This window comes from Furipterus horrens, unplaced genomic scaffold, assembly GCF_987537825.1.
Source record: "Furipterus horrens unplaced genomic scaffold, mFurHor1.1.pri manual_scaffold_11, whole genome shotgun sequence".
Lineage (NCBI taxonomy): Eukaryota > Metazoa > Chordata > Mammalia > Chiroptera > Furipteridae > Furipterus > Furipterus horrens.
Window position 1 is genome coordinate 54,116,328 of NW_028327181.1, and position 10,872 is coordinate 54,127,199.

A 10,872-nucleotide genomic window follows, 5' to 3' on the forward strand; every position below is an offset into this window, starting at 1 on the left:
ATTCGTCTTTGAGAAAATGAGAGCAACCAGAGATAACTTGCTTCATCCTTCCCCCACCCCAACTGACCCAAGCCCTCTCTCTCTCCCTGCCCATCTCCCTACTAGCTGAGGCTGATTTCTCTACCTGGTATTGGAGTCTACCTATTTGGCCTCGGCCCTCCCCCATGCTCCAAGCTTTAGTTATTCCCATTAGCCTCAAACCCTTTTTAGCAACCCCATCTCTTGTACTCCTACCTGCCACACATTGTTCCACTCACCATTTACAGCAAAACTTGGAGTTGTCTATACCCATTGTCCTCAGGCCTTCGCTTCCCATTCTTCCCTCAGCCCACTCAGTGGGACTGACAGTCACTCTCCCTCCAGGACGTCTGTGACTTCCAAGATGCCAAACTGGATGGTTGCTTTTCTCTCTTCTTACTTGACCTCCCAACGGCTTAGCTAAAGCTGACTGCTCCCTCCTTCTCTTTTCTTGGTTTCCTGGACACCCCACTCCCCTGGCTTTTCTGCTCTCTCTTTCTGATCACTCTAGATTCCTTTGACAATTCTCCCTCCTCAACTTGATGACAAGTGTTAGGGTGCCCCAGGATGGCTTGCTCAGTCTCTTCTCTGTCCACACTCTCTCCCTAGGTACTCCTGATCTCACAGTATTAATAGCCATTTCTTCCAATGATTCCCCTGTACTTACCCTCCAGCTCTGACCCTCTAACACGTATATCCCTGGATGACCTGTAACCTCCCCTTGGATGTCTAAGGGGATCTCAACTAACCTGACTAAAGTATAATGCTTATTTTCTCTCCCCAAACCTTTTTCTGTCCTCTCCCCCTTCCCATTTCAATAAAAAAAGCACCACCAATCTCCCTGTTACTTAAGCCAAAAATATAGGCGTTCACTTTCCCTCTCCACTGCCACCACATCAGCACAAGCCACAATCATGTCTTGTCCAGGTGACTGCTCTGGCAATCCAGATGATATTCCTGCTTCCATCCTCCACACAGCAGCCAAAGTGATCTTTTAGTACACAGGTCAGTGACTATAACATTCCTATTAAAACTCTCCACTGGTCTCCCATTGCACTTAGACTAAAATCCAAACTCCTGGAGGCTCCAAGGCCCTGTGTGATGGGCCATGCCTTCCATTTTTGTCTTTGCACGCTCTAAATGCTCTGTCTTAGAGACACTGGCCATCTTTCTTTAGCTCTCACCAGCAATCCCGGTTCCTGCCTCACAGCCTTTGCCCTTGCTGTTTCTTTTGCATGGACTCATGGCTGCCTGAGCTGGGCTCAAATATCACCTTCTGATAGAGGCTGCCTCTGAACACCCAGAGTAACAGTAACACTTACTTCTCTTTCAAGTCATTGCCATATCCGATTGTTCCTCGCTCAGCCCCAGCCTTATACCATTTGAACTTATATTATTTTCTGCATTCTTAGTTATTTTCTGTCTCCACGGCCCACTATAATGTAAGCTTCCGGGTGGCCCGCACCCAAAGTACCCTCAAAGGCCAATCATACTGAGCACACAGTAGGCACTCCATAAATAACAGCGGCTGTACACAAGACATACAGATGCCCAGATTGTTATATAATTTCCTTCTGGGTGCACTGTCCCGCCTTAGAATTGAAAAGAGAGCATCCCCAGTCACCGACACAATCCAGAGACAAGAAAAACCCAGACCCGAGCCCAGGTGAAACAGATAGGCTGAAAGAGACAGGAGACAAAAATCAGAGGCAGAGACAGAAACCCAGAGCCAGTTCTAGAGTGACCAAGATATACAAGGCCGGGACCTAGGCTCAGAGAATCGGAGACCCGGGCCTGCACAAGCCCAGGAAGCAGCCCGAGACAGAGCTAGAAGGAGGGGCGCAGAGGGAGGCAGAATACGCCGGAAGACAGAGGAAAACCAGCACCGCCGGGGAGCCGGGACGCCCCCGCCCTCGCTTACGAGTGGCCGCGGCATCTGGCGGGTGTAACCCGCCGCCCGCCGGCCCGACGCGTGCGGGATCAAAGCCGGCGGGAAGGGGAGGGCGGGGAGGTGGCAGGAACTTGGAGGTGTGAGCAAGCTTCCCAGGGAATGGCAGGAGCGTGGGAGCGCAGAGTGCCGGCAGGCGACAGAGACCGGGAGAGAAGGCGAGAGATCCCAGAGACCCGAAGACACCCAGAGACTGAGACGCAGATGCAGAGAGACGGAGAGGACAGAGGGACCCTGAGTCAAAGATGCAGACACAAGTAAAGACCCAGAGAAATGAGCGCAGAAATTGCTGAGTCCAGGAAAGAGTGAAATATACAGAGACAGAGACGCCAAGAGGTACGCAACATAGAAAGACTGCAAGACCAAAAAGGACTTTTTCCCCTGGACTTGGAAAAAGAAAGGGCGCTTTAGAGAGAACAGGAGGTAAGGCTGCGAGGGAAAGAGGCGGAGAAATGGGAAGAAGAGCAAGAGAATTAGAGCTCGTGGGGCGGGAAGATCTCGCCCCGCCCCCGCGGAGGGCCCAGAGGACCCCCGGGGCAGGGATCCGAGAGTCGTGTCTTTTCTCAGGGTCACGCCTGCGGAGGTGCGGGGGCCGGGGGCGAAGGAAAGGGTGGGGAAGGCAGCAGGACCCCCTGGTTGAGAAGATGGGCGTGCGAGTATGTATGGAATCGAGATCTCCATCCAGACTGTGAAAAAGTTAAATATTATTATCTGGTGGAAATCTTAAAAGATATTCTTTAGACATGAAAAGGGTAAGTTGCATTGGCCGGGAATCGAACCCGGGCCTCCCGCGTGGCAGGCGAGAATTCTACCACTGAACCACCAATGCGTGCGCTAGAGGTTTGTTACCAAAGCTTGAAGAGGTTAAGACAGCGGTGGTCAGGAGGATTCTACGAACCAGGGACCCAGTGAAAAAGTGGCTTTGAATAGTTCACCGGGGTGGAGCAACCAGGCCATCCTTCCCCTCGCCAGGATCCGGTCACCCGGCCATAAAATTGCCCCATATGGCCAGGGGCGGCCCCACACCCAGGTGCGAACAGCCCGGGGCCCCCAAACCTCGCGTGCAGGTGAGAAAAACTCAGCCTGAGCCCAGGTTCCCAAGGAGGGGGGTGACAGGGGCTGCTGGGGCCACACATCTGCGCTCCCATTTGGCCCAGGTAGGGGGAGGTGGGATTGCCGGGGGCCCTGAACCCAAATGGGAGCGCCCTCCCCAAGGTCTGTGTCCCTTCGGGCTCGAGCTTTGGCAAGGCAGGCTCCGTAAAAAACAATAAGGTGTGGAGGGGTATGGGAGGGCTAGGCGGGGTCCCATTCATTTCCGACTCCACAGCTATCTTCCGACTCGGTCTCCAATATTGTCTTTACGTCTCCTTGTCCCTACCACTTTTGCTGTCCACTTAAATCCTGATTTTATCTTTTCAGGCATTTTGTCCTGAAGTCTCCGAGTGTTCACGCATCATTCTGCAGAGGGTCACGGTCTTGGTTTGAGGTCGGTGTTGATCCCTTTTTTGCATCCCTTTATTGTCCCTTTAAGAAAACTACCTGCTCCCCTACAGTCACGAGGGGGTTCCTGGGAACAAGCAAAGCAAGCGCACTTGTGTCATATGTTCTGACAACCATACGCCTAACTCTCCTATAGTTTTGAATCAAATAACTTGTAAATGGGAAGATCTCTCCACCTCCTACCCCTGCGTCAAATCTTTGCTTTTTCTCTTCCTTGAGGTTCCCACGTCCCATCCCAGATATCCCTTAGGATGATCCTTTTGCCGATCACCTACTTTTCTCTGATTCTATAGTAACTACTTGATAATACACCCCCTCCCCCCACTAGATCTCTAGTACATATCTCTGTATAAAACGGTCCGGGCCTAGACCATTGAGTGTTCAGTGCCCATGAGCGCGGTGGACCATCGCTCCTCCGGACTCTGGCGTGTGGACTAAGTCCCTCCCCCTGTTGGGGGAATTGAATGTGACTGCCCTAGATCGAACAGAGCTTCTCTTCCACTTCCAGACAGACCCCTGGTTGAATTAGACGAATCCACCTCTCACACTCAGGTTTCTCCCTATTTTAAGTAGGAGGTAAAATCTGGGGGAAGATGTATATAGGATCCAGCCTAAGGGTTAACTTCTACATTAAGGTCAGTGGGGGTATATTGACCTTCCCCAAAAGCTGCGATTCTGAGGCGAGTTCTGCCCCCAAATTACCTGAACTCTCTCCCCCTAATAACCGCCTCCCTTCAGCTGGGACCCGCCTCATTATACAGCCTTATGGTCCTTAAACCAGCTGGTGCTGCTGCATCGACCCCTCATTTCCCACACTCCCAGGCCAGTTTCACTCCTCCTCCACCCCCTTGCGCTCCTCCCCTTTCCGGGAGCCTCGTGCCCGGGGCCACGCTGGGAGGGATCCGGGTGCCTAAGAGGGCGGGTCCGGGTCTCCCCTACCCCCTACCTGGGAGCCTGAGGGATATAAGGCGCCATGCGAGCAGGGACCCGGTCCACACGAGGGTCCAGAGGAGCGATGGTCACCAGGGATCGAGCCGAGAATAGGGACGGCCCCAAGGTGAGAGGCGGGAGAAGAGGGAGCAGAGATCCCTGGTCCGGTCAGGGGACCGTGTCTCTGAGACCGTGGGTCTGGGAAGAGGCTGGAGACGCTGGGCTGGAAGGGGGAGATGTGCACAGGAGATCCAAGGAGCCAGGAGCTGGGGAGGAAGCTGCAAAGTATGAAGAAGGGGACAGGGTCAGAGCAGGACCTGCGTGGGCGGCCGAAGCAGAAGCAGAGGTCTGGGGTTTGGGTGATGGGAGCTGGCAGCTTGCCGCCTCGAGGGCGTGGGAGGGGGGCTGGTGTTTGAGTGAAATAACCGCGAGGAGCAGAACTAAGGGAGGAGGGTGGAAACAAATAGCAGATGTATACACTTGCTCCACGCCGGCTGGCCCAGTGGGCACTGGTTCCAGAGGCCGGAGACTCGGTGGAAGATTTTCGAACCATTGAGAACGGTGACCGCTTAAACGGGTTAGAGAGAGAAGAGGAGGCGCGGTCGCGCTGGGTATCTCCCTTTCTACACTCAGGGTCGCCAACTCTGAGTCCGGCACCTTGTGGCCCACGTGTCTGGGCGCAAAGAGGGCCCCCAAAGTTCTCCACTGAGACAGAGAGAGACTGCACGATGCGGAGAAGTAGAGAGAAAAGAGGAGGAGAGACACAGAGAGGGGAGGAGGGAGGACAAGACTGAGAGAGGAGAATGCAGAAGACCCGAGAGAGAGAGGAGGCGAGCTTCAGAAATGGATCCTAGGGGCGTTGGGAGGGGGAGCGGAGAGGGATCGAATGGGTCGGGCCCTAAGCTCTCAGGAGCCCTGGGGAAGGGGTGGAGGCAGGACTATCCCAGCGACGGGATTCCGACGCCCGCGCGGCCGCGCTGAGCCTTGGTCCGGTCGGCCCGCTCTCCCTTTCTTGCTGGCCGCAGATGCTGAAGCCGCTTGTGGAGAAGCGGCGCCGAGATCGCATCAACCGCAGCCTGGAAGAGCTGAGGCTGCTGCTGCTGGAGCGGACCCGGGACCAGGTCAGTCTTTCCGGACCCCCAAGCGTCTCGTTCTCGCGTCCCAGGGCTTCCCACTTGGGTGGGGCCACAAGCTGGCTGCATTGGCGACCCTGGCCCCAAGGCATCCCGACCTGAGTCCCGCCCTTGGAATCCCATCCCAGACCCCCTCTTGCTCTCAGAACGCGATCTTCAAGGCCACCCCTCGGGTCTGTAAGTTTCACACCGGCTTTGTAAATTTCACTCCAGGGTGGGTCATTTTCAACCTCTGGGTCTGTGAATTCTTCCTCTTCCTTCCGCTGCCCCGAGACAGCCAGCAGGGTAGTTGATTTCAGTCATTCGGTTTGCTACTTCAAATGCCCTCCTCACAATGTCGGGTTGGTTTCATCCCCTCGGGTTGGACAGTACCGTCTTAGGGTGGGTGAGGACCGTTCTTGGTCATCTCCACTCCGCATTTGGTAGCGCGTTCTGTGGTCAGCGCGCAAACGCGACCCGGGGGCACCCCCAGCTCCCGCATCCCTCCCTCCTTTCTTCTCCCTGCCACTTTCCCCCTCTCTCTCCACCCCTCTGTCTTTGCGCCCTCCCCTCCTGTCTGTAGAACCTCCGGAATCCGAAGCTGGAGAAAGCAGAGATACTGGAGTTCGCCGTGGGCTACTTGAGGGAGCGAAGCCGGGTGGAGTCCCCGGGTACAGCGCGGGGGTGGGGCAGCGGAGGGAGGGAGGTGGGATTCATTGAGATCTGGGCCGGGATAGATGGGACGGACTTTGCCGTGGATGGTGGGCTTGGGGAGTGGCAGACTCCGCTCTGAGGCGAGGTTAATAACACCCGCGCGTGTCTCTGTGTCTCCCTCATTTTCTCTCTCTGTCCGTCCGTCTGGTTTCCTGTCTCTGTGCGCCTGTCGGGCCTTGGTACCTCTGCGCCCTGCCCCTTCCCTTACCCCTGCTGGGCCCCTGCCCTGACTGCCCGTCCTCCTGTCCGCCGCACCCGCCGCCGCGGCTCCAGGGGTCCCCCGGTCCCCAGCCCAGGACGCCGAGGCGCTCGCCAGCTGCTACTTGTCGGGTTTCCGCGAGTGCCTGCTTCGCCTGGCGGCCTTCGCGCATGACGCCAGCCCGGCCGCTCGTGCCCAGCTCTTCTCAGCGCTGCACGTCTACCTGCGCCCCAAGCCGCCCCGGCCTCAACCCGTAGATCTCAGGCCCCAAGCGTCGCGGCCACCGCTGGACCCCGCCGCCCCGGCGCCTGGCCCCGCGCTGCACCAGCGCCCCCCAGTGCACCAGGGCTCCTCTAGCCCTCGCTGTGCCTGGTCCCCGTCCCCTTGCTCCCCTCGCCCCGGGGATTCCGGCGAGCCGGCGCCCCTCACCGGACTGCTGCCGCCGCCTCCACCGCCTCACAGACAAGATGGGGCGCCCAAGGCCCCGCCGCCCCCGCCGCCCGCTTTCTGGAGACCTTGGCCCTAAGCTTTGGGGGGTGGTGGCGGGGCTGGGGATAGGGTAGAGACTCCAGCCTAAGGGCAGCAGAGGGACCCGGGCGTCGGGGTGAGGAGGTGTTGGGGAGGACGGCGGGGCGCGTGGGCGCAGCGCGCGGGTGAGATGTGGTCTATATTAGAGTATATATAAATATATATTTCCCTGGTTCCTGTCCCTTTCCCCAACCCCCTAATCCCCGCGTCTAGGATTGTACCCTCTCTGCCCTCTCAGCCCAGCCCCAGACCCTTCTCGAGTCCCTAGTGCATGGAATAAAGTGGTTATTAAACCCCCGTGTGTCCCCGAGCCAGGGGCCTGCCTTTATCTCGGCGTCCACGCCCACTTTCCCTCCCCTTTTGTCTCCCATCCCCTCCCCGTCCCCCCCAGTCTTGCTCTCCATGGCCCAAGCCCCGGGGCAGACAGGTAAGTAAAGAAGAGAGCAGAGCGGAGACTGGAGTTGGAACTGAAAACAGGTGGAAAACACAAAGATAGGGTAGGGGGAGAAGGGTTGGGGATCTTTAAGAAAAAAACGGATAAAAAGAAAAGAAAAAAAAAGAAAAGTTGAATAAAACCGACTCTGGTGGGATTCGAACCCACAACCTTTGAATCGCTCTTTTCATCACTAGAAGTCCAATGCGCTATCCATTGCGCCACAGAGCCCACTAGCAAAAAGGGGCGCCTGATGGCTTACGGGTAATAGCATGGGGGAGGGGTGGGGGGAGGGGGAGGGATGTACCAAAACCAAGCGGTTTGGACCCTGGAGGCCTGCCTGGGAGAGGTAGCGGGCGTAAAGCAGGTGAGCCGGGTAGGAATGAGGGCGCGCACATGGGTGGAAGTAAAAAAGAGAGAGAGTAACTAAATATGAGCGAGGGGGCGAGCACAGAGTTCCTGCTGCCTCCTTGGGGGATGTTTCCAGCCCAGGCGCACCCCACTCCCAGATGAGACCCCCACCCATCAAAATAAATTTGTTTTCGTTGTAAAATTCTGTGTCTCTGTTTCCTTCGGTCTACCTCTTTTCCCACCGGCTGCTTCTTTGCAGTTCTGAGTCTAGATGATTTCCAGAGAAAACCGGCCAATTAAACACAACCATTTTTAGCATACTTCTTCTCTACAGTCTCTTAGGAGGACTACGGAAACCCTTTTGTCTCACGCAGGTAGCGTGGCCGAGCGGTCTAAGGCGCTGGATTTAGGCTCCAGTCTCTTCGGAGGCGTGGGTTCGAATCCCACCGCTGCCAAGCCAGTTTTTCTGAGTGGTTTACGCACGTTGTAAAATCATGCGGGACCTTGTGGTAACTTTCACAATTTTACGAGGAATACGGGTAGAGAGGTTTCACCACTATCTTCCCTCTCTGGTGCTTCAGAGAGAATTTTACCCAGATCTGCCTCCCAGTCCCAAACCAAAAGCTGGTAGAAATCGCCAAACCCTTTTATCTTCATAGCTGATCTCCCCCCCTTAACATGCTCTCAAATAACATTCTTATCTCTCAAAAATAAGCGTCACAATTGTTCATACACGTATTTACACGATTTACTGTGTGTTTTTCTTACAGTGTGCTAGAGAATCCAATTACCCACTCTGGAAAGCTCATAGAAATGTAGTTTCTTTTTAGATCTTCTCAGATCTTAAAAGCACCTCATATTTAAAAAAGATACACAAGATACAGTGGTAATTAGTGAAAAGATAAGGACTAAGGTTCCACCGAGATTTGAACTCGGATCGCTGGATTCAGAGTCCAGAGTGCTAACCATTACACCATGGAACCTCTCCTTGGCGTGTCTTCTCTGGGTATTTATATATTCGTGAACTTCCAACTCTATTCCTTTGCACTCTACTATTCACAGAAGACAAAACAACATAGAAACAGCTGTCAGATAAGGTAGAAGCCACTATTGAGCATCTGAAATACCAATTGAGATGTACTGTAAATGTAAAATAGAAACGGTACTTAGAAGACTTAGCATAAGAAATTGTTATAATTTCATGAATATAAAAACCTGCGTGTTAAAATGCTAAGATTTTGAATATTTTGGATCAAATAAAATGTTATTAAAATTAATTTCGACTGTTACTTTTTACTCCTTTTTTTTAAAATGAGATTTTATATCTTAGAGCAATTTTAGGTTTCCAGAAAAATTGAACAGAAAATACAGAGAACTCCCATGTATTCCTGCTATCCCCACAGTTTCTTCTTTATTATTCCATTTTTAGCTTTACTGAGGTATAATTGGCATACAAAAAACTACACACATTTAGTGTATATACATCTTGGTGAAACTTTTTATTTAATACGGCTACTAGAAAATTTAAATTAGCATATATGACTCGCATATGAACTGCTCTAAAACATCTCTACTTTCCTTCCTGTTATTCGTTCTATCTTCTGAAAACTAAAACCCTGACGCACTCAACACCATTTTAAAATTTACATACAATACAAACGCTTTATTAACAGTCGAATATCATCTCCATGGGCCATGTGGTCCATCCAGACATCCAGGAGCCAGACACAAATCCCCCACAGCCTCGGAGCCTCTCGCTCTGACTCCTATGGGGTGAGCATGTCGCCCTAGAGCACAGGACCTTTCACATTGCGGATGATGGAGCTGTTCCTATCGTCCCTGAATTTCACACATACCTGTGTGCACTGTCCCTGAGGGGCCGGTTCTGCCCAGCACCTTGGTGTCCCTGGCTAGTTTGACATCTTGCACACGACTCGTGTCCATGATGGCGGCTGTCCGGCCACCACTTCCTTCTAAAATCAAGTAATACCATTTTCATTATTCTTTTTCCTTTGTTTTGTTCGAAGGAATATAAATATTAATTGTACTAAAATGAGAATGATGCTGTTCAGGTAGAAAAAGATCGAGTCGCCCGAACAGGGACTTGAACCCTGGACCCTCAGATTAAAAGTCTGATGCTCTACCGACTGAGCTATCCGGGCTCCTTCGAGTTTGCGTTTCTGCTATCGTTAATAGTATTTTACTTGCAAAAGTTCACGCTCTCAAAGCCGAGGGGTAATTGTATGTATCTGTTCAGAGGACTCCGGCACAGACCTTAAGGAAGCTGGGGCAGCCAGGTGACTGCTGATCGCGCTTCTCACCCAGCCGCCTTCGAGTACATTTCCCACCGAGTTTGGTTTGCTCTAAAGCTGGGACGCCGCAGACGCTGGGATGGTGCGGTGCCGAGACTGGCCGCGCGGGGCCGCTGCCGGCTGCAGGCTTCCCTTGCAAGGTAGTTTCTCCCTAATCTGGAAGACCTAAATTCCAGGCACCCCGACACCCCCGCTCCCGCCCAGCGGCCCGAAGGTCGAGGGCGGGCCTGGAGGAGAAGAATGACACATGGGACTTTCAGATGCTGTGCGCCCGGAGTCTACTTCGGCAAGAGAGAGATTGATATCTGGCGTGCCAAAGACAAGGGACACAGAGGGCCGGGCGTGCGACAGTGGTGCGGAGTGTGTGGGATGACGGGAGAGTTGTTTCTGACCCCCGTGCAGTGTGCAGGAATGCGTGTGAGACTCACATGCGTGCGGCTCTAGTCATGTGTGATTTATGGTGGTGTGTCTCACTTGTGTATAGTGATTCACATGGATGATTCACAAGTAGGAATGTGGTGCTCTGTGCCCAGTTGTGGCTGAGAAAGAAGAGGAAAGGGTCTTGTGGGGGGAATTTGGGTGTGGAGGTACGGACAAGGGCTCCAAGAGCATCTGTAGAGCCCTTGACCACGAGGAGGGCGATGTTCCAATTATACAGACGTCACCTACTCCCTATCTCTTTATCAGCATTTGGTCCCTCCCTTCCCAATGGGGCTTGAGCTCCTTATATCCATCTGGGTGAGCCGCCCCGTTCTGCCAACCAGAGGGACCGGCTGTGCTAGACGCAAGCAAACAACTATTAGGGTGCAAGTGTGGGTGGGGAGAAG

At 53.7% G+C, this 10,872-nt stretch overlaps 1 protein-coding gene, 5 non-coding genes and 1 pseudogene across 7 annotated transcripts; 2 read left to right on the forward strand and 5 right to left on the reverse strand.

The window, feature by feature from the left end:
- The first annotated feature begins 1,981 nt into the window (after positions 1-1,981).
- Positions 1,982-7,640, forward strand: HES7 (hes family bHLH transcription factor 7). 2 transcript variants are annotated; one of them, XM_090291406.1, is made up of 5 exons: positions 1,982-2,389; positions 3,386-3,452; positions 5,422-5,517; positions 6,092-6,179; positions 6,496-7,640. In XM_090291406.1, the coding sequence occupies exons 3-5, from the start codon at positions 5,422-5,424 to the stop codon at positions 6,945-6,947; spliced, it is 636 nt and encodes a 211-aa protein (XP_090147532.1). In that variant the 5' UTR covers positions 1,982-2,389; positions 3,386-3,452; the 3' UTR covers positions 6,948-7,640. The 2 variants fall into 2 exon arrangements, with proteins under 2 accessions (XP_090147532.1, XP_090147533.1); XM_090291407.1 differs by lacking the exons at positions 1,982-2,389; positions 3,386-3,452 and adding an exon at positions 4,936-4,973.
- On the reverse strand, positions 2,725-2,795 carry TRNAG-GCC (transfer RNA glycine (anticodon GCC)). Its single transcript has one exon. It is a non-coding gene; the product is annotated as a tRNA-Gly (tRNA).
- TRNAR-UCU (transfer RNA arginine (anticodon UCU)) lies at positions 7,526-7,613 on the reverse strand. Its single transcript is given in 2 exon segments — positions 7,526-7,561; positions 7,577-7,613. It is a non-coding gene; the product is annotated as a tRNA-Arg (tRNA).
- Positions 7,641-8,106: 466 nt separating the features above from the next.
- Positions 8,107-8,188, forward strand: TRNAL-UAG (transfer RNA leucine (anticodon UAG)). The gene has a single exon. It is a non-coding gene; the product is annotated as a tRNA-Leu (tRNA).
- A 456-nt stretch (positions 8,189-8,644) lies between these two features.
- TRNAQ-CUG (transfer RNA glutamine (anticodon CUG)) lies at positions 8,645-8,716 on the reverse strand. The gene has a single exon. It is a non-coding gene; the product is annotated as a tRNA-Gln (tRNA).
- A 660-nt stretch (positions 8,717-9,376) lies between these two features.
- On the reverse strand, positions 9,377-9,677 carry LOC149997644 (small ribosomal subunit protein eS28 pseudogene; annotated as a pseudogene).
- A 145-nt stretch (positions 9,678-9,822) lies between these two features.
- TRNAK-UUU (transfer RNA lysine (anticodon UUU)) lies at positions 9,823-9,895 on the reverse strand. Its single transcript has one exon. It is a non-coding gene; the product is annotated as a tRNA-Lys (tRNA).
- Between the last annotated feature and the right edge of the window lie 977 nt (positions 9,896-10,872).